This window comes from Misgurnus anguillicaudatus, unplaced genomic scaffold (assembly GCF_027580225.2).
Source record: "Misgurnus anguillicaudatus unplaced genomic scaffold, ASM2758022v2 HiC_scaffold_29, whole genome shotgun sequence".
NCBI lineage: Eukaryota > Metazoa > Chordata > Actinopteri > Cypriniformes > Cobitidae > Misgurnus > Misgurnus anguillicaudatus.
The window spans coordinates 8,098,441-8,121,780 of record NW_027395279.1 but is presented as its reverse complement, the minus strand read 5'-3'; the positions used below and the strand labels follow the sequence as shown (position 1 = coordinate 8,121,780).

Below are 23,340 nucleotides of genomic sequence, written 5' to 3'. Positions count from 1 at the left end.
TTTATGTAAAACGGGTATGAAATAAATTGATGCTGATGTCGGATAACGGGTCAACTGTTATTTTAATCGCGCGGATGCGGGTTATCAAACAGGACTGTGCATGACTCGTATAAGGAAAATGGAATGACAACATGAAACTTAAAAAATAGCCTATATGTTTATATTCTGTATTAAACCACCATGGGCGCTAAACTTGCGGTGTTAAAGGGACAGTTCACCCAAAAATAAAAAATTCTGTCATCATTAACTCTCCCTCATTTTGTTACAAACCTGTATAAATTTCTTTGTTCTGATAAACACGAAGCAACATATTTTGAGAAATGTTAATAACCAAACCAAGCATGAGCCCCATTCACTTCTATAGTAGGAAAAAATAATACTATGGAAGTGAATGGGGCTCATGAATGGTTTGGTTACAAACATTCCTCAAAATATTTTCATTCATGTTCACCAGAACAAAGACATTTATACAGGTTTGTAACAACATGAGAGGGAGTAAATTATACAGAATTTTAATTTTTGGGCGAACTATAAATCCGATGGGGTCAAAAATTAGGGTGCACCTTGTGCTGGTGCACCTAAGATGTTAGGCGCACCAGTGCAAAAAGTTAGTCTAGAGCCCTGGCCGGTCATTTAAAGTAGTCACTCATCATCAGCCGACCCCGCCTAAACCATGTCCATGTATCTATGTGGTAAATTAAGAAAAAGGAAAGTAAAGTAATAAGTAGTGAAGTTACTTTTCAAATGCAGTAACTAGTAAAGTAATCTCATTACAATTTAAAGAAGTAACTAGTAACTAGTAACTAATTACATTTTTTGAGTAACTACCCCAACACTGAGTAGGCTATGTATGTGTAAAATTGCAAAATACACAAACACATATTAAAGAATACTTTAGACTAACACAGAATAGACAAGCATTTTTATGAAATTAACTTGTGTCTTAAGGTTGATGTATACAGCTTATAGCTGAAATATCAGACTTATCAAGTTAACCGACACAGTTTTGCATTCAGTTAACGTTATGCATATTAAAGTTAACTCAGAAAATCTCTTAGATGGTCTGAGGACATCGACAGTTTACACTTACATGAAATACAAACTGATTTTAGACAAAACTCATGTTTTCTTATGTTGTGAATCTCATGTCACGTGTGTGTGAGCACTTACATTATACACAGTACAGTATACAGCGAATCAAACGTCAATCATAGATGGACTTTCTTCATGCAGTCATGTGTTCACACAGTGCTTCTGGAGGTTGCGCGCGTTTAAATGTTTCTGACGACGAACAGGTCCGCGCATATATAATGGCGGGTACACGTGTGAAGCTTTGCTTTTAGTTAAAAGATTAGTTAAATCATATTCACGTAATCCAACACTCTTTATGTGCTGCGTGTTTCTAGACACGAGCAAAACCGCATCAGACGATTCAGTTTTTCCAGCGATCGAAACAATTCATTTAAACTGATTCGCGAACCACTTCAAACAGTTTGACCCGTTTGCTTTGTAAAGAATCGACTCAAAAGACTCATTTACTTGCAACACCCTGTAAGGAATCAACTTAAATGAGTCATTAATTCGCGAATGTGTGTGTGTGAAGCGCGAGTGAGAGACGCATGGAAAGGAATTTGAAGCTTAACGTAATTTGCTCTATGAAAGACATTAACAAAGACGAAAACTAAGGACATTTAATCTATAATTTTATTTTATTTTAGTTAGTTTTGCCAGGCACACATTACAGTTTTAGTTAGTTATCGTTTTTTTGTAATGCCTCGTTTTTATTTTTATTTCAGTTAACGACAATGTTTTTCCCCACCTAGTTTTCGTTTTTTCGTTCGTTTTCGTTAACGATTATAACCTTGGTCTGCATTGTTTCCGGCAGATCTGCGAATCTGCAGTGCTTCCGGCTCTGATTCGAGAGACGGTTCGCGCGGATCAGCGGTTACGGATCAGCCGGTTAGGAGTTGAGAGATTCTCGAGTCAGAGCAGATCCACATGTCTCTCGAGTCCGCATTGCTTCCGGCTTCGAGTGAGAATCTCAGGTCAGTTCGCGACTCGCGCGGGTGAACTCACCACAGCCACAGGTGTGTTGTTGTTTGAAATCTGGTGTGCGTGCGCGGCATGGCGGTAGCGGGGTGGTGGGCGTGAGTGAGACTGTCGCTGCGTCCCAAACCGTATACTTCCATACTATATAGTAGGCAAAAAGCACTACTTCTCGTACTCTTTGCCTACTATATAGTATGGGAGTAGGCGGTTTGGGACGCAGCGAGAGTTGACCCAAAACAAGGATAGGAAGCGGCAGCATTTTAGCTAAAAACAGACAGATTTCACGCAAAATAGGCAGAAATGGCATGCATTGTGAACGTCAGACTTATAATAATTTTCGTTCCGTCTCGTCTCGTCAACGAAAACTCGAAAGCGTCTCGTCATGTTTTCATCACCTTAGAGACATTTTTAGCTAGTCATCGCCGCGTTAGCGTCATAAAAAAATAGGTGCGTCAACGAAATCATTTAGTTGTCGTCAACGTTAACGAAAACAACACTGACTCATAGGCTGTAAGTTAACTCCTGTTAGCAACCAAATTTTTTAAACATGGTAAAGAGCGTCACGTTTCCGGCTGACGTCAGAGGTATTCAGGCCAATCAGAACATACAGATTAGCTGGCCAATCAGGGACACAGCGCTTTTTAAATCCGTGCGTTTCAGAAAGAAACTGAAATCTGGAGCTACGAAAATGTACGGTATGTGTTTTTTAACCATAAACCATGCAAGCACATTGTATTATACTGATTACACAAAATAACTTGTTTTTTAGCAATGAAATAGGTGCACTTTAAGGTGGATTTTGCATTTTTGGTTTCTTACTGTTGCTGTAGTTCTACAGCTGTTTGCCAGTAACTTACCGTACAATTCAATTTACATTATTTACTGGTATTTTGTTCAAAGTTAAAGAAACATTAAACATTTACAAGTCTTTGTCTTTACAGAATAAAACTAAAATAACAGTATTATGCAAAGCATTTTGGGAACCAGAAATCCTCATCAACCATTTCTGTTTTTTCCTTCCGATTTTGTTTTCGAGAACGCTTTGCAATCACATTTCACGAGAATTTGTATTTCACGAGTTGACTAATTGGTATTAATTTGTATGAAGTGAACAAAAAACTATAATGAAAACCCATCCCTAACCCCAACATCACAGGGGAAGAAAAAAATAGTACAAATATGTACAAATGTGGCCGTATGAAGTAATATGAATTAGCCACATCATAAAATACGTACGAGTTGCCATGAGATGGTGTTGGTAAAATACAACCAATTAACAACCATTAAGCACAAGCCATCCTTTTACCAGTCTGGTTATAAGTAACCAACCTCTAGCCAAAATAACCTTAAATTTGGTTACATGTCATTTTTGCCAAAATAACTTGCAAGATGAAGGCTTACAATAATCAAAGTCAACATTGACGACAAGGTGTTTGGATTCATTTACTTATTTATTTTTGGACGTCTATAAAATTTTCACTGACACACAAATTTAGCCTAGACATCTGGACTGTGTCTGGACGGCTATTAAATTGCATGCTGGGCACTGATCAAACAAACTCCAACCAACATTTTAATTTAGTATGAATGAGTCTGAATTAGTTTGTTGCCGTCTGTTGTAGCAGCATAAATTGTCTTTTCCCTACATTGCATCCTTGTAATCCTTTCATTGCGTTGTTACAAAGTGAAGGGTCGAATCCAGCTATTACTGGCCTATTACTATTTTTTCATATTTACGGTAAGGGACCATTATTACTACATTTAGGCGCCGTTTATGTGGCATTAAAATGTTAAATTAAACAAACAAACAAGTTAAAACAACTTGGTTTTACAAGTTAATTCAACCTTTTGACCTGTGATAAGTTAAAGTAACATCAAAATATAAGTTGATTTGACAAAAATGCTGCATTATTTTTACAGTGTACAAAAAGAGGAACCTGATGCTATAAAAAATAAAGCTTTCAAAACTGTCTTTGTTTGCACAAAAGATTCTTCGGAGTGGGAGAAAGTATTACAGATAAAGGTAGAAAGAAAACGAAGAAAAGAAATTTGACTTATAAGACCACCATAGTAACCACAAAACAAAATGCTCTTTTTTAGAAATAAATCTTCAGAATTATTCTGTTGTAGACAGTATAATCGCCTTTAAATCCACAAGGATGTATGAAACAAGCTGTGTATTTCCCTGCGGGTTTTATTTGATAGGACTGTTTGTTTTTATCCCAAAAACAAAGAAAGCTTGACTTCATCTTGCACAGAAATCATGTGATATTACTTAACTGCTTTCCAATAAGAAACTAAAATAGATGGTGATTCTCTGGATTACATTTCATGTGCCCTTGTGAAAATGAGAATGCTCTTCATTAAACTTGCGAGCTTTCATTACATAAACTGCATGTTCAGAAAGTGTGCAGAAATATCCCGGCCAAGACAATTCCCTAAAGTCACGAAACCATTGCGTAATTGAAACAAACAACAGCTTGGCTCTCTGACTATTTCAGTAAAAAGTATACATCAGACAGACCAAGTACTATACAGTACAAGAAGTGCTGTACGGTCCAAGAATCGATCAAATAGTGTAAGGTCAAGTTTAATTGCATCTCAGAGTTTTTCTTGGCACATTGAGGTGTTGTAAATTTTTATTTAACAAAATTTCACCCAAAAATTATTTCCATATGAAACACTAAAAACAGCAAAATTAAGAGCATGAATCCTAACAGGGTGAACCGGACAGGTCGTGTACCACTTTTTTGCAATAACAACCAGTTAGCTGTACAGGAGTCTTCAGCTACTCTTCTTTGAGGGCCAGATTTTATTGATCTATTTTTACCTTTTATATATTTTTTACTTTTACCTATATTATATTATTATTATTATTATGAAAGAAGTTATAACTTATGTTGTTTTTGTTACTTTGTGCTATAGGTCATAAAAACATGCATTTTCAAAAAAGACCAGTATTTTGCCTTTTAATCACTGAAAATGCATATTTTCGTTTTTCATATAAAACAATTGCAGTTTAACATTGCAACATTGCAAGAGCCAAATATTAATAGTTTAACTATGCACATTGCACAAAAAAGTGCAAGTGTAAATAATCAATGCATGTATTTTTATTATAGCATCAACTGTAATGCTTCTTTTGTTTATCTGTTTAACTTTCATAAATTGTTACATTTCAAGTATTCACATATAGCCAGTCTTCTCCTAATGACTAAAATTGCACTTCATGTTTTCTTTCATAATATTTTAAAGATATAGGCGAAACCGCCTTTCTATTGTACACTACATTCAGGTGCGACTGGCGGAGTTTGCCCCCTAGTGGCAGTCGTAATAAAATTTCAGTAAATCCTTGTCAACATGAGAGAGAAGCTCATTCCAGCGCGTAAACCTTTAATCTATGAATATATTTATAGTTAATATTTTTTTTATCAGTAATCAATCATTTTTAAAGAATTCAAATGTTGTTGATTAAGTTAAACAAAAAAAAAAATTCATCATTTTCACCTTACACACATTGTGTTTTGACTGGAACACACTGAAATACATCACATGCAGTGTAGTAGCACAAGTTTATTTTTCGGCCAGCATTTGTCATGCACTGTGGACAGGCAAAAGTAACGCTAATTTTAAATCAGACAAAGATGATTAGATTTTTAACTGCATTAAAGGATGCATTAAGATGAAGGCTGCATTATCAGTTCTAACCTGTTGTTATCTCTGAATAAAATACTTTGGAATGTCGCAGCCAATCAGAATCAAGCATTTCAGAGGGCCATGTAATCACATTCTTTAATGAAACACCATAACACATGTGAAATGTGTTGCATGTGATAGAAGCAATGTTAGCATCCATCATAAGGCTACATTTTACATTTTAGGGCTATTTCCATCCTGCAGGTTTCAACTCATCACTATGAGTCAATGTTATTTTGTGATATTTTAGCACACTAAGAGACTGTAAATGTCAGCAGTGTTTTAAAACTACATGAGACTGAATATTATAAATATCATTACTGTCTCCTATAAAATCACAACAAATACAAATCAATATAACAACTTCAGTACAATAAAATAGGCAAGTACAGTACATTTATCTTTGGAAACTAATAAAAAATAAAGTCTACTGCAGACTTATTTATTACTCAAACCAAGAAACTAAAACTAAACGACTCAAGGTGAAACTGAAAGCACTGAGGCTCATAAACCCTTCAGGGTCATATTTTAGAAATAGAGAATATTGGACATGACAGGCAGTCGAATTTCCTCACGTGTTGAAAAGAAATCTTCTATAAACAAAACCAAAAACTGAAAAAAAATCAGAATCAGTCAGTATAAAGATATTATGATATAGGTATATATAAAGGTATAAAGATGTTAAAGTTTGTGAAATGTGGCATCAAAAATTCAAACTTCATAATTGTAAAAAGCGAAAAGTTGGATCAACTTAAAAAGTTACATGTACTTCAATTGATAACATCTAAAAAGTTGTGTTTATTCAACTTACATTTTTACTTTAGTTTCACTTTATGTGAAATATTTAAGCCAGCCAGACTGATAAAATCTGCCAAGTCAAATTTTACCTTTAAATAAAAAAATAAATAAAGAAAATGTACACTGTAAAAGTGAAAGTTATTAATACTTCCACTTTTTACATTATTTAGCTGAAATAAAATTCATAGTATATTTTTAGGGTATATTTTGCATTAAAACATGTTATGACAAATCTTATTATCATAATGCACATAAAATTTCACTATTATGTTGTGCGTAAATAATAATTACAGTTAAGTAGTAAAGTGTTAACAACAATAACAACAACAACAACAACAACAAAACATCTATTTGTTTTCATTGGGCTGTGATACAGGGTTGTCATAGCTTTTTTCCTAAATTAAATTATTTTGTTACCTGTCATCAAATAAATAGTTAAATATTTTACATAGTTAGTAATAAAAAGATAAAATCTCTCATAATTTACTTCCTGTCATGACTTTCTCATTGTAACACTGCCAAATTACCCCATAAAATAAACCATCATTTTATATAAATATATGTAAAATATTCAAACTCAACACCATATTTGAATTGACTGTACGGTTTTGTATGTATTCATTGAAGAAAACATGACAGCATTTTAATTTTAAATGATTACTTTGTGTTCGACTGAAGAAAGAAAGTCATGCTACTGTAAATAGATCTACCAGGACATGAGTGTGAATAAATTATAAGAGAATTTGCATATTTGCATACATTTTTCTATCTAAAATTATGCCACTTAAAAAAAAACATTTTCTATTTTTTTTATTTTGCTGTGACATGAACATGTTTTTGTGATATTTACACATAAACGTTACGCACTCATGAATCCTTGTAGACATTTGGGTTATAAATTTCTCCCATGGGTTTTAAACTGGGCAAGAACAAGTGTACTGTTCAGAAACAACAGATTTACAGCAAAGCCATAGAGATGGGATTCAACAGTTATGTTTATTTCATTTGAAGAAGACAAGCACTTTATCTAAGCCTGTCTGAAAAACTGAAAAGCATCAGAATATATTGTCTTGAACAGAGAACCTGCTCTTACATTTAAACTTAAATGTGTTGTACAGCAAGTCCAATAAGAAAAGGTTAATATTTCACCTCTGACCCAGTTGAACCTTTGGATCCTGAATCCAGGCATTGGGTCTCTGATTATTCGAGTAACTTCAGGCATAAGCTCTGATCCAAAGCACAGGCCCAGCCAACGTGGACCGCTGGAAAGAATGACATCACATGAGCCATGGGTGCCAAAATAAAGATCTGGCCCACGCACTTTGTTTTCCGACTTTGTCTCTTTTTCACTTTGTCACTTGTGCCCTTCAGCTTGTTATGTTTAGCTCCAGCTGCGATATTGAATGATGGTAACATAAATTGAGAAGAAATCTGACATGAACACTTTAAACATTCAGACCATAGACACGTCAGAGAGATATTATTTCTAACCAAGTTAAACAAATGAAAATTTTAATAATAATAATAATAACAATAATAATTCTGATATATTGCACAAATACTAAAATTATTCACATATTTGATAATTTTTACAGTGTCAATTTATAAAGCATTTTGTAGCTCAATGTGTAGAGAATGTGTTAGTAATGCAAAGCTCATGGGTTCAATCCACGGATCACTTATATTGATGTGTGTAGATTCAATGCAAGTCACCTTGTATAAAAGCATCTGCCGAATGCAGAAATTTAAAAAGTAAATGCAAAAGTTTAAGGTGGACAAACTTTGATTTTCAAACTCATATTAGCTGGGTTTCCATCACCATGATTTAATGCACATTATCGCAAGTATCGCAGTGATGGAAATGACACATTTCTAATAAAAATCCCTTAATTTGCAAAAAAGGTTTTTACACTCACTTGAGGTGGTTTTTGACTTATGCGTTAAATAATAAATGTTAATAATTACAAGCTGCATTGCTAGTAAATTTATAACTTATAAATATAGACCATCGTCATTCGCTCAAACAACTTGGAAAAGCACCTAATTCACATTTCTTTTTTTGTGTGCAAAATTTGAAAAGATTAGCTTCACGTTTGGATGGAAACTCTAGTACAAAAAAGCATCAGGAAGCACAACACTCTGTGTTTTACATTTAAATGTATGTAACTGAACTTGACAAATGTCTTCATCTGTTTTGAACATTTGAGCAAAAAACACAACTTTTCAATTTAAAAGAAAGTCTCTTCATAGAAAAGAAAGTGTGTAGGGCTGTTCCTTGTAAAAATCCACCATTTGTCGTCAAATCAACATAAAAATTAGCCTGGGTGCCAGACGATCTTAGCCCCGCCCACAAGAATGTGAAAACGGGAAGATCGGTCTGGCGTTTCTCCGTTGAGGAGCTACTATGCTTGGACAAATGCTGGTCGAACCAATCAAATTGTGAGGGCGGGCTTTATACGATGATGGACAGATAATCAACAGTAACGTAATGAACCACGTCACCAAAGAGCGCGTGTGTTGAATGGCTGCCGCTGTAGAGTTCAGATGTATGGATTCTGACATTGAGTCTGTTCTAAAAGATATCGACAGAGCATTGATTTTAAAAGAGGAACAGAGAAACGCGAGCAGGGCATTTGTTGATGTTGGTCACAACTGAAATGGCTAACGTTATCACGGCGATGCAACTCAGCGTGCACGACGAGATGGATATAATTAGCGGTCGTTGCCAGCTTCTTTTCGGAAGCCCGGAATCGTGGTTGCTGAATAAGTGAGGGACATGCTAGGCTCCAATATTTTCAAGCAAACGTAATGGGTATTGTCGTGGATGAAGTTCACCTAACGTACAAATGGTAAGAGATAGTCTTACTCTATGACTTAGTAAATACTTTATGTTGTGATATAAACGAAATGTTGTAAACATAATAGGTGTTGATGTACATTCGCTAACTCAGTATAATCACAATGTTAATGTCATTGTTGCGAAATAACTAGCAGTTCGGTCAGGCTGTAAAAGACGTAACGTACGTCACACACTCCGTTGCTCTGATTGGTCGTAGGTCTATCCAATTGAGTGCAGAGGCATTTTTCGATTGAGACACGCCTCATAATTATAGCTCAATGGAGCGGTATCAGACTCAAATTCTGACTAGAATTGAGTATGACAACGTCAGGCTACATAAAAATAGTGTTGGGCAAAGATTAATCGTGATTTATGTTACTTTAACTAAAAAAAAAATTGTTTAAAAATTTATACTTGCTTTTAATAAGTTATGTCAACTTATCACAGGTCAAAACCTAAAATAGTAGGTTAGTTTGATTTACCAAGTTGTTTGCAAAACCAACACTGTAAAACTTAAAAAGTTAACTCAACTCAAGCCATTTAAGGAAACCGATTTTTTAATTTTAAAATGGTTTAAGTTGAGTTAACTTTTGAAAGTTGCTACAGAATAAACTATACTAGTCAACATTTGAAGTGGATCAAAAAGTTAATCAAAGTTGCCCTAAGACAAGAACGAGTATTGGTTTGACGAGTTTTATAAAAGGTTTTGATACACCTATATTATTTTCAGTCCTTTATGCCAAAAAGTGACATCTAAAACTTTTTAAATTATAATAAGATAATATTATATAGAATTTCCACATTTTTTATTTACTTACATTGATGGGACCCTCAAGTAAACCTGAAATTACCTTAATTGTGGTATATGTAATAGAGTAATAAATAAGCATACTGAAATCAAGTTTTAAAGAGCACCAATGGTCCGACTCACGATTTTACATTTCCTTTGGTGTGTAAGTGTATGTTAGTAGGTTTGCATATTATGTTAATGATATGCAAAAGGTACAAACCCCAAAGTAAACAATGACGGGAGACCGACATTTTCATAACTCCTCCCGCTTTGACACACAGCCTGTAAGTTAACTCCTGTTAGCATTGCATTGTGAGCGAATCTTTCAAACATGGTAAGGAGCGTCACATTTCCGGCTGACATCTGAGGTATACAGACCAATCACAAAGTACAGATTAGCTGGCCAATCAGAGACACAGACCTTTTCAAATCTGTGTGTTTCAAGAAGAGAGCTACTGGAGAAAAATCTGGAGCTACAAAAATGTATGGTATGTGGAAAATAATGTGATTTTTAATCATAAACCACACTGTATTATACTGAATACACAAAATAATGTTTTTTTTGGAATGAAATAGGTGCACTTTAATGAAGATTTCAAAATGCCACAGGGTTTGTGTGAGGCACAGACATTAGATCATAAAAACAACAGAAGTCAAATGAAAATTTTCCACTGTGAAGAAAACAAGCAGGTCTGTCTGTCTGCACAGATATGTTAAATTTCACATATACTTTTTTATTTTAGCTATTTAAAAAAACATCTTGTTCAATTTTGTAAAAAAAATCAACTTTTCTCCACATTACTAAATAAACATGAAAGCAACAGTATAGCTGCAGTGATTTATAGTCTGCAACATTGACAAGTTCATGTGTACTGATCTGGCACACAGTTTACACCCCATCGCCAGATTTAACAGGTGGATCTCATTTATCAACATAAAAATGAAATAAAAACACAGATTTCCACAATAATACCAGACGAACAGCTATTCTGCCAGAGCGATTATCATTTTGTACTAAATGAACCGAAACGTACTGTAAAAATACATAAATGCAGGCTGAAGCTGAAGTCTGATTCATCAGCATAAGGATGATAAAAAAATACAATTTATGATGGAATAATGTTAATATTTACTCTTATCCAATCAGATAGCATCTGTCTTGCATTAAACTCATTGAAATTTTTAAGGAAATTGTCAGAGGTGCAAAAGTAGCCACCATGATGCTACAGTACTGTATGTGGGTGGTTGCTAGGGCCACCCTATGTGGTTGCTAAGGGGCAAAAAAAAGTTTTTACTGCCTTCCATGCTGGTGCCTTTATGTCATGGGTTTAATACTTTCGCGAGGGGTTTGTTCAACCTCATTTAGACAAGTATTTGGAATATTTTTGGACTGGTGAGACGATTTGGCTATGGATGGAATAATGAGAGGAAAAATCTACTCCTATCATTTCAAGAATACCATCTGTGCTAAATCTTCCACTCTATAAAACCAGTTTTTAAACAATATCTTGAAAACGTATGAATGCTTAAACTTTACACCTGTGACACCAAACTTAAAAGGTCATTTTAGTGAAGCTATTAAATTAAGGTTAAAGTAGGATCTCTTGACAGAAATGCAATATAACATACATAACTATATTATCAGTGGTGTATAAAGACCTTACAAAATAAACTGTATTGTTTTTATTATCTTAGAATAAGATGTTTTTATCTCCATACACAGCGGATTTCCTTACATGGAAGTTGTTGTTGTTTCTATAGTAGCCCTAAATAAACAAACTGCTCTACAGGTCGCGTTTCATCCCTACACTGTCTTCTTTCCTTCTTTCATTTAAACGCCATACCAACTTCTAATGCTAAGTTCACACCAGCCGCGGTAGAGGCATCAAGCGCAAGTGATTTCAATGTTAAGTCAATGTGAAGACGCGTTGACGCGTGTCTGGAGGTCTTGCGGCGCTAATGAGGCATTTAGTGCAGTAGAAGTGATTCTGCCTCATTCGCGCGTCTAGTTCACGCAAATCGCGAGTTGAAAAATTCGAAGTTTGGTGGAAAAACACGGCGCGTTAACCAATCAGAAGCTTGCTGTAGTAGTGACATGGTTACAGGAAGCAAGCGGAGTCGCAGAAGCCCCTCCCATAACACGAAATTTCGTGTGAATGGTCAATGACGGTAGACGTGAATTTGACATCTCAAACGAGGCTAGTGTGAACCCAGTTTAAGGCTATATTCATGGCGAGATTAAAGTGTAATTAAATAAAGTAAGACTAGAAAAGATGTTTCCCTACGTTGCCTCATGTTTGTACTGTGGCGGCTACCGTATGCGTTTTGAAATTGAGGGGTGAGCTGTTGGTTGTAAAACTTAATCTCACCACTAGATGCCGCTAAAATTTACACACACCAGCTTTAAATAAAAAATCATAATATCATATCATTATTCAGTCGTCTGTTTGTCTGAGCAATTATTTGTCCAAATACATGATTTTATAAACCTGATCTATGCAAGATTCTGCAACAAGCAATATGAAACTGTTTCACAATGAACAAGCATGCTATCATTTACTGCTAAAAACGTCTAAAAAAAACTGTTGACTAGTTTTAGCTTGTATAACTGGTTCTAGAGGGGGTTTAGCAACTTTTTAGGTGGTCAGGATGGAAGATTGGCTAAGCTGATTGGCTGGCCTTAGCTGGTTAAAGATGAAGGTAGCTGGTCCCCACCATTTGCCATATCTGTCAAGCTGGCCTTCCCAACTGGTGAACCAACTGGTCTTCCAGCTTGACCAGCTAAAAAAGTGTCCCAAACCCCTCTCTCAAGCTTACTTCACCAGCTAAAACCAAGCCGGGAGGCCAGCTAAAACCAGGCAACGAGCTTAGGCTGGCTTCTTCAGTAAGCAAACTTTCATTTGACAGTAATGGGTCATAATCATAAACATTTCATGAATTTATATTTAATTGTTCAATAGTGGAGCAGCTTACTAATTTTTGATGTGTGAGCTGTATGCAATCTTATTCAGCCCTCGGGGCAGCAGACACCCAGCGGTGGAAACCCTGACCCTTTAATCCTCAGTACTGTGACTCTCACATGATGCTGGAATGCTGTGCCATGGCCCACTCTCACTCCGCATCATTCACTTCACTTCTGATTTTCATATCTCCCATCCGAGAGACATCTCTTCTTGAAGAGTACAAATGATATGAAAAGTCCTGTCCTGGTATATGGGAGGCATGGGGCAATTTCTATCTATTAGGAGATTTCTCCTATTCTGGGAGCGAAGAAACAACACACAGAAAGATGAGAACAAACCACTTATTCCAAAGGTAAGGCGATTTTATCCAGATTTTTCAATGCATGAAAGGCTGCTTGACTACAATGTGCATTATCTGTAAAAAGTAATGCTGCCATCATCATATCAAAACACAGCCATTTTAAAAGAAATGTTCAATCTGAAAGAACTGATTCAAACACATTTATTTATAAGTTTTCCTAAACATTTGGATAACACATATTTTTGTCTATTTTATTATAACACTTTAAATTAAATTTTTTACAGTTCCTAAAAATGTTTCATGTTTACATGTCATCAAGCTAATCTGAAGCCTGGCAAACGTCTGAATTACATTTTAGCAAGAGATTCAGATAACTACTCTGATTCAGTGAGTCTATTTAAATGAAGGACTCATCAATCTGATCCAAACCTATTAGTCTGTGAGATTCATGTGATTCATTAAAAGATCCAGCTCATAAGAATCTTTTAATGGATCTTTTAATGTTTGCTTGTGAATCGGACTTCAGTCACGCTGTACATTGTTGAACGGCATGAACAATAACAACACAACAGAACAAACGTTTGTCTTTGACATTGTTTCGTGATTTTATCACATTCAATTCAGACTGCTACCTTAAAAGTCAAACACATTAGATGAAGATGTGCGTTTGTGATGTCATACATGGATGAGTCTGCGCCGCAGCCACGTATGGGAAACACGAGGAATAAGCTTGCTATATTGTTTTCTTTAAGATGTTGTAAAATCAAGGTTATCCAGCATACTGGCGGTTGGCGCTTAATTAATCTTAAAGGGGACATATCATGAAAATTTGACTTTTTTCATGTTTACGTGCTATAATTGGGTCCCCAGTGCTTCTATCAAACTTGAAAATGTGAAAAAGATCAACCCAGTAACTTAGTTTTGGTAAACCATTCTCTGCAAGCATGTGAAAAAATAGGTCTTAATCTGCACTATCCAACCACTTCCATTTAATGCAAAGAGAGAGAGAGAGAGAGAGAGAGAGAAAAGAAAGAGAGACAGTGTAAGTAAATATTTGACAGCACAATTAAGTTTCAATTTTAAATAATCATCATTATGGTGATCAGTGTTTGCATTTCATCAGCTTTATTTGCTGATTTAAAGGGACACACCCTAAAACCTGCATTTAAATTCATACAATGTTTCATTAAATTTAATCATTTCATTTTTATCTTTCATATCATAAGGGAGACATAAAACCAGCTGGTTCATACATCTCACATGTGACAACGGATGACAATCCAGGAAATCAAATCAGCTCAAGTTTGTCTAACAATAATGAAGGTCCAACCAGAGCTACGTCATGGACTAGCCTCAGATCAACAGCACCCAGTACATCCAGTTGGACCAAATACCTTTTAAAATATCTTCTCATCACCAGCAACCTTCTCTTCACCGTCCTGGGTATGGTAACCCTAGTGGTGGGACTCTGGGGTCTGGTTAATAAAGAGTCTTTTGCTCAAGAGAAGATCGGAGGTATTGGGACAGACCCCATGCTCCTCTTCTCATTCCTCGGTTTTGTCCTAACCCTTCTGAGTCTAACGGCATGCGTAGGGGCTTTACGGGAAAACCGATGTCTTCTTCGAATCTTCTCGTGGGCTCTGCTGTTCCTGGTGGTGGTTCAGGTGTTGGCGGTGATCATAGCATACAGCATGCAGGGCCAGATCGTGGATTACCTGCGTTTTGGGATGCTGACCGCTATGGCACGATACCAGGATGATCTGGACTTGAGATTCATTACTGATGAGATCCAGACGGGCCTGCAGTGCTGCGGGGCAGATACTTATAGAGACTGGGAAATCAACGTGTAAGTGCAGAAGCAAAATGAGTGAAAATATAGAGAGTGGCTGACATCATTAGTAATTTTATGAGTTTCCAAGACTTCAGTAGTCCAAAGTTTGCGTTAAGTACACAGCTTATATAACCTAATCTGTAATAGAAAACCTTTCTACCATTTGACCCTTTCCAGTTCTGAGCTCATAGTTTGGTTTTGTCAATCTCCAACATGTTTTTCTTCATGTAGTATTGTTGCTTTTTATCGTGGTTTCCAGTAGACATCATTTTTATGCCATATTCGTTTTGCAATCCCAATTTTGATTTTCAGAAAGGTTGTTGAGTTGAAAATAAAGGGGTGAAGTGTGTTATCTCTCTTATTTAATCTCTTATAACATTTTGGATGAACTTTTCAGATATTACAACATTTATAAAGTAAACAGTGCCTAAAATTGGGGCTGCTCGCTCTCAGAATAAAAGTTACAAAAGTTGTCAATGGCACATCTGGTTTGAGCCTGATCAATATCTCTCTTTCTCTGTCACAGGTATTTTAATTGTTCAGCTCCGGGTGTCCAGGCCTGCGGCGTTCCCCCTTCCTGTTGTGTCGATCCACTGGAGAACGGTACGGTGTGGAACACTCAGTGTGGAGTCGGTGCCCTGCGGTTGGATGAGTTCTCAGCTCAGAGCGTTATCTTCCTGGGCGGCTGTCTGAACGGCATCTCCCGCTGGATAGAGCAACATAGTGAAGCAATTGGCACGGTAGTCGTAACCCTGCTGGGAGTTCAGATATTAACTTTGTTTATAACATCACATCTACTGCAGAGGATACAGAGGAGCAGAGCACAGCATGATGTGTATTAATCAAGACTGCAATGAAAGGGCTCAAATGTTTTCAATAACAGACCAGGGTTTATTCTGAACCAGCCTGGACTTTATGTAAACGTTACGTCTGACATCTGGAGATGTTCAACTGTTTTATTTCTGAGACAAACTGGGCAGGCAATTTTATGAAAGCATGAAAAAAATAACTTGAAGGTATTACAAAGTTTCTGCTTTTTATTGTTTAATATTGGTTGAGTTAGACAATTCATGGTTCTGTATTCATAAAGGGCACCCAAATAACAATTTTAAAATTGACGCTTAATTTTTTACAATTAATAAAGGTACAAAAGCTGTCATTAGGATGGTACTTTATAATAAGGTTCTAATATGTATTACCGAGGTCCAAATGTGTACCTGCGAGGTATCAATATACACATGCGAGGTATCAATATTTATCAGCGAGATATTAAAATGACCTGCAAGGTATGAATATTTACCTGCGAGAAATCAATATTTACCTGTGATGTATCAATATTTATCTGCAAGGTATCAATTTGTACCTGCAAGGTATCAATATTTATCTGTGAGGTATCAATTTGTACCCATGAAGCATTAATATTTACATGTGAGGCATCAATATCTACATGCAAGTCATCAATATTTAAATGTGAGGTACCAATATGTACATGCGAGGTACCAATATGAACCTGCAAGGTACCAATATGCACATGCGAGGTATCAATGTGTACATGTGAGACATCAATACGCACCTGTGAGGTATCAATATGTACCTGGGAGGTATTCATATGTACATGCTAGGTATCAATACCTACCTGTGAGGTATTTATACGCACCTGCGTGGTATCAATTATTCACCAGGGATGTAGCAAAATGTGCCTGTGAGATATCAATATGTACCTGCAAGGTATCAATATTTACCTGTGAGGTATCAATTTGTACCTGCAATGTATCAATATGTACCTGCGAGGTATCAATATTCACCCGCGAGGTATCAATATGTACCTGCAAGGTATCAATATTTTCCCGTGAGGTATCAAAAATGTACATGCGAGGCATCAATCTGTACCTGCAAGGTATCAATATTCACATGGGAGGCACAAATATCCACATGCGATGTATCAATGTTTACCTGAGAGGTATCAATATCTACATAAGATGCATCAATATTTACCTGCGGGGTGTCAATATTTACCTACGTGGTACCAATATCCACATGCAATGTATCAATTTTTTTACCTGTGAAGTATCAATATTCACCTGCGAGGTATTAATATTTACCTGCAAGGTATAAATTTGTACCTGCAATGTATCAATATTTATCTGCGAGGCAACAATATACATGCAAGGTACCAATATGTACATGCGAGGCATCAATATGTACCTGTGAGATATCAATATGTACCTGTGAGATATCAATATGTACCTGCGAGATATTAATATGTACATGTGAGGTATCAATATGTACATGTGAGACATCAATACGCACCTGCGAGGTCCCAATATCTACGTGCAAAGTATACATTTTTTAAACCTTTGAAGTATCAATATTCACCTGCGAGGTATCAACATTTACCTGCGAGGTATGAATTTGCACCTGCAAGGTATCAATATTTATCTGTGAGGTATCAATATTTATCTGTGAGGTATCAATATGTACCTGCGAGATATCAATATGTACCTGCGAGATATTACTATGTACCTGCGAGATATTACTATGTACCTGCGAGGTATCAATATGTACATGTGATGCATCAATATTGACCTGCGAGGTACCAATATCCACATGCGAGGTATCAATTTTTAAATGTGAAGTATCAATATTCACATGTAAGGTATCAATATTTACCTGCAAGGTATAAATTTGTATTTGTGAGGTATCAATATGTGCCTGTGAGTATCAATATGTATCTGTTCTAATATGTACATTTTGGGTACTAATATAAACTTTTTAGGTACTAAGGTGTACTCTTTAATGCTGTGGCTCTCACCAGATAGATGTCCATGCATACATCAGACAAAATTTATGAAAATGACCAAGCTTTATTTTTCTGCTGGGCATCGGGAATTGTGTACAAACTGATTATGAGATGATTTTTCAGCATTAGAAGGCCAATAAACTGGGGCAAACTCTCACAGAGAGCAGCACACGCACGCACGCACGCACGCACGCACACACACACACACACACACACACACATTTGTACAAGACACAACTTGGCAGCTAAACAAAATAAAGATTTGCATTTACAATGTGTCTCAGATAATATAATTGTATACAGCATCATAAACATCCAGAGTAAAAAAATACTACAGTTACTACATTTTGTGCATTCATTACTTAAAGTTTAGAGTCAAAAGCGACACCTGCCACCTAAAATGCCTGTTACATGCCAATATGAAAATGGTATTAAGATACAGAGTAAAAAAAACTAAGAATAAAACATTGTGACATAAAATAAGTTAAATAGTGAAACGGTCCATGTGTGTTGTACATAACATTCAGTTCATTATATGCAAATGTACATGAATATCAAAATGATTTGTTTTGGGGGAGGGGCACTGGAACAGGAAGTGACCTCATATGATGCCATACTGAGCCAGCTCATGTAACTCCAGGTGACTGTAAGCCTCCCAAGGGCAGATCACATTAAAATCTGTGACAGAAAACATTATGGGAAAGTCTCAGTGCAATGAGGATTAAAGTCTGAATGAAGACTTCTAATAGGTTATTGTTTTACGAAATATCAGGACATTTTTTTTTCAAATAGCCAAATTTATTTTCTTAACATTTGGCATGTTCCCATTTTACTTTTCACTGTTTGTGCATTCCTGGCGAATTTCACAAATGTGTTTGATAAGTGGTTTTAAAAGACAACAATCTTCAATATATCAATATTTCATTTATAAAAATCAATTTTCGTTGCAAACCGTCAATTGAATTTAGTTATTAGCTCAGAAATACATACCAGTTCCTAAACCCTCCATTCCAGGAATGTCTTCACCAAATCTGAAAATAAAAATATTGAAATACATTATAGGGGCTGTTACAAAAATGCATTTCAACGGTAATAAAATGCATTAAAAGTCATTTACCCAATAACACCCTTCTTTGGGGGTTTGCTCTTGAACTGGCGGGTTGACCTCTGTTTAAACTTGGGCGGACCCTTGCGGGGACTGGCAGACCCTGTTGCCCGTGTGGCAACCTTGCCGGTTGCTTTAGGTTTGAGGACATCCATATTTATGAGGTGATGGGACCCAGTTATAAATCCTGTGCACTTACTGGATATGATGATCTGTAAGAGACTGAAGCATTGATTATTTGGCTTTTAAGATTACGTAAAATTCCTATAATCCCAGCACTTCATTGGTTTTATGAATTATCCAATCCCAAAGTATTTTTTTTATTTATAATTTTGTTTAAATTCCACATCCAAATATGTCTACACTTTTTTATCCATAAAGGCAATATAATGTAATATATAATATAAAATATATAAAAGTATAGTGGCCATGTGTCCAGACTCTGTAATGAAGTATGATCATTTAATCCCCTCCAATCTACTGTTGAATCTGCTGAATTAATCTCATTAGATGAAGGTCAATGCAAAACAAGCAGAATTTGCTAGACATCAAAATCTTCCTTGTATCAGTGAATGCATATTATATGATATCCATGACCTTATTAAACAGTGACTCCAAAATATATTTTAAAAGTTGCAATAAAATTCAAGTGTATTTCATAAATTATTAAACCAAGCGGTAAACAAAAGATTTCAATTTTAATATTTCTAAAGCTCAAGACCCATAAACTCTCTAAACTATTTTGAACAATGCATCTATCAGTTTAAAACCTAACAAACTTTTTAATGAAATGTTTTTCTTAATAAGTATGCTTGTTCTTTCTTTCATTATAAATAAATAACCGTCATTTAATACATTGACATGTACTGTATGTGGCTTACAGTGTCCAAACAGTTAATCGGGAAAAGTACATTCCCTGTTGCACTTAAATGTTTAAGTTAAACAACTTGAATATGTCATTTCAACTTTTTTGACTAGTTAGAAGTTGCTATAAATTATAAAAATAAAGTTGTAATAAATTAAGCTCATTTAACTTTATTTTTTTAATTTATACCAAATACTGAAATGAAAGCTGAAATGACTTGTTTGAGTCAAGTTGTTTAAACTTAAACATTTAAGTGCAAAAATCTATGCAAAAAACAAACAAACATACAATAAATCCATATAACAGTATTGCATCGTTAACCAGTATAAAGTCAGACATTCAGATTTGTTTATAACCAGAATGACTTACCTGTGTCTCTGTGCGTTGTATGTGTGTCAAAGCAGCTCAGGACTCTGCTCATTCTTAACACATCTGTTCTTATATATTCTGAGCATCATAAAGGGGATTAAAAGCTATCCATCGCTGTCCTTCCTATTTCCAAAACAATGCTGCTGTCATCAACCCTTAAAAGGTAACACACGGGCACTGTCACATGTTCACATGTGAGGTCACTCCTGTCTGTTTTCCATAGTTTATGTCTTAGTTTCTTCAATTTTAGATCAAAATGTGTGTTTTAATACATTTTATATATTTTATTAGTTTTATAAATGTTGCGTTAAGTATGTAATGTCAAATAATAAAAAAATATTCAGTGATATTTACTATGTTTGGAAACAGAAGGACATTTAGGTAGAATATTTATCAACATTACATTAAAAAGTGTAATTTTGTTGTAAAAAGTTAAACAATTTCAACTTGATTTTATAAGTTATGTCAACTTTTTACAAGCCAAAACTTAAAGTGGTAGGTTGGATAGACTTGCAAAAACAAGTTGTTTTAACGCAGCATTTTTTTACAGTGCAGTTAATTTTTTTTTATAATATTTCAATTATATTTGAGTGAATGTTGTGATGCTGTGATAAAGACAAGCCTGATAATCCGTGTTGTGAATGAGCAAAGATGCAATAAGTCAAATTTGAAATTTTATTTATTCGTAAATTGAATATTGTACCTTGTGTATTGTTGTTTTATGTGTGTGTGAATTATATGTTGATTGTATAGTGAGGCCAAAGACCAATATCTTAAAAAAAATCTAAATATGAGTAATATTCGACTTTGATTAAAATGTAAAGTGACAGACCTACAATATTTTATAAGTTATAGACATGTGTAGTCCTGTTCTTTGTCCACAACACACAACTCGATCTCTATGTTTCTTATTCAACTTATCCATGTGATTTTATTCAATTTTTGGATAGCATATCCAGACGTCCCGTGTGAGCTTTAAACCCTCAGTTTAGTCCCATCAGCAGTCTAAGAGATTATCTAAATATCTTTGCTCATTCACAACACGGATTAACAGGCTTGTCTTTATCACAGCTTCACAATATTCACTCAAATATAAATGAAATATTATTTAAAAAAGTTAACTGCACTATAAAAAACTTGAAGTTGCATGAAGTTAGAACAACTTGTTTTTGCAAGTCAATCCAACCTACCACTTTAAGTTTTGGCTTGTAAAAAGTTGACATAACTTATAAAATCAAGTTGAAATTGTTTATCTTTTTACAATATTTTTACAGTGTGTCAAATACTTTCAAATGTAATTTTTTCGAGTCCAAAGGTTATTAATAAAAGAAAAAAGTAGTGATGCTAAATAAATCACGTGGCTGCAGAAATCTGAAAGCCATGTGAGAAACAGACTGGAACTGAAGCGCTTTATAACGGTGACACAGCCAAGAATAGACAGCTAAAATTGAAAACACATTGCAGTATTTTTCGGGAGAATATTTTATATGTCTCAGGGTAATAAGCTAGTCTCAATGTTAAACAATAAAAATCTTCATGATGCTGCAGCTGTAAATAATAAGACATCAGACAATTTAATTAGTTAAAACATCATTATGATAAAAAACATTGCTTAAAAATGTTGTGGTTATTAGCCATGCTTTGTAAGGTACCGTAGGTTTTACTGTTGCTTACTGTTTTATTTGTTTAGCAGAGATGTGCTGTTCTTTTATTTTTAAAGGGACACCATGAAACTTTTTGGCCACTAGGGGGTGCTAGACACGTATTTTTCACTTCTAGCGCCCCTAGAGCCCACAAGCGCCGCAGCACTGTCGCAAAGGAAAGGAACTGGCCAACCTTAAAACTAAACTAAAAACTAAACATTTAAAATGCTAAACGATCAACATTTTGAGACAACAGGGAGAAACGCAGTCATGTTACAACTTTCTGATGAGGAACTCGTCGTGGCAGAAGCCATTTCTCAATCTGAAGGTTGCAGCCTCCGGATGTCGTATTTCTAAGCTGTATATGTCATCAAGACTGTCTTATTTCACAATATTAACAATTACAAAGTTGACTATTATACTTAGTTAATCGTAAATTGTTGCAGTATGCTTATGACTTGCGAATCTAATGCTCAGTTTACCTTAATAACCCAGGCTTGATGATTTGTGCAGCCTGCATATTTGACCTCCGGAGGCTGCAGTCTTCCAATTCAGAAACGACCAGACGTATTTCCTTGCCTTTTTCCAAACAAATATTGTTGCATCGTCTCTCTCTCTCCCTCGCCACCAGGATTTTCCGCAATGGCGCTCGTTATTCCTCTTTTTTGTGTGAAAATCGCTCCAAATCCAAGTAAACCGATGTGTTTAGGTCTGCCGCTTTGTAATACGTCACGCGAGTGACAGCGGAACGCAGCAAATGAGGAAGAGAGAAGAGAGAAACGCTCGGATCTGATTGGTGAATGAGTAGGGTTTGGTTTTACACTGTGAGCAAGTTTGAGTGCTATAGCAACATGGATTGTATGTAAATATCATAGACACAGTAAAATAAAGGTAAATACGTGAACACAGCATCTGAATACAGGGAACTATATGCAATATAATCGCCGTAATTTATAAAGAACATCGCATTTATGTATGAATCAACAGTTTATATAAAAAATTGCCTTAAAGGGGAATCGAACCCGGGTCGACTGTGTCATAGGTCCGTGACACTAAAGACTGTGCCACAGAGTCACATAATAGAAACTGCTCTCTACACTCCTTAAGTAGCCTCCAGCAAAATTCACGTTAAAAACAAATTGTGTGGAGGAAGTGACGTATGCCGTAAAGCAGTCGAATTTTGTAGTTTTTTTTGTGCTCTGGTTACTACCAGAAACCCTAAGTTTTAAAATACGAGTAAAAGTGATACAGACCCCGTCAGGCTATGGTAGACATGTCATTCAACCTATTT

At 35.5% G+C, this 23,340-nt stretch overlaps 2 protein-coding genes across 2 annotated transcripts; one reads left to right on the top strand and one right to left on the bottom strand.

Annotated features, from left to right (window-relative positions):
• Window positions 1–13,369: 13,369 nt before the first annotated feature.
• LOC141362906 (tetraspanin-10-like) lies at window positions 13,370–16,380 on the top strand. The gene is made up of 3 exons (XM_073865171.1): window positions 13,370–13,487; window positions 14,663–15,282; window positions 15,794–16,380. Exons 1-3 carry the CDS (start codon window positions 13,386–13,388, stop codon window positions 16,107–16,109), a joined length of 1,038 nt encoding a protein of 345 aa, XP_073721272.1. The 5' UTR covers window positions 13,370–13,385; the 3' UTR covers window positions 16,110–16,380.
• Window positions 16,381–18,354: 1,974 nt separating this feature from the next.
• Window positions 18,355–19,780, bottom strand: LOC141362874 (retinal rod rhodopsin-sensitive cGMP 3',5'-cyclic phosphodiesterase subunit gamma-like). The gene is made up of 3 exons (XM_073865136.1): window positions 19,185–19,780; window positions 19,058–19,098; window positions 18,355–18,745 (listed from the first exon to the last, which is right to left on the bottom strand). The coding sequence occupies exons 1-3, from the start codon at window positions 19,325–19,327 to the stop codon at window positions 18,669–18,671; spliced, it is 261 nt and encodes an 86-aa protein (XP_073721237.1). The 5' UTR covers window positions 19,328–19,780; the 3' UTR covers window positions 18,355–18,668.
• Between the last annotated feature and the right edge of the window lie 3,560 nt (window positions 19,781–23,340).

Coding starts and splice junctions, on each gene's coding strand:
- LOC141362906 (XM_073865171.1), top strand. CDS start 13,386: ATGGGAGGCATGGGGCAATTTCTATCTATTAGGAGATTTCTCCTATTC. Junction 13,488..14,662: donor ACAAACCACTTATTCCAAAG/GTAAGGCGATTT, acceptor TCATATCATAAG/GGAGACATAAAACCAGCTGG. Junction 15,283..15,793: donor AGAGACTGGGAAATCAACGT/GTAAGTGCAGAA, acceptor TCTCTGTCACAG/GTATTTTAATTGTTCAGCTC.
- LOC141362874 (XM_073865136.1), bottom strand. CDS start 19,327: ATGGATGTCCTCAAACCTAAAGCAACCGGCAAGGTTGCCACACGGGCA. Junction 19,099..19,184: donor CCAAAGAAGGGTGTTATTGG/GTAAATGACTTT, acceptor TTTTATTTTCAG/ATTTGGTGAAGACATTCCTG. Junction 18,746..19,057: donor AATGGAGGGTTTAGGAACTG/GTATGTATTTCT, acceptor TTTCTGTCACAG/ATTTTAATGTGATCTGCCCT.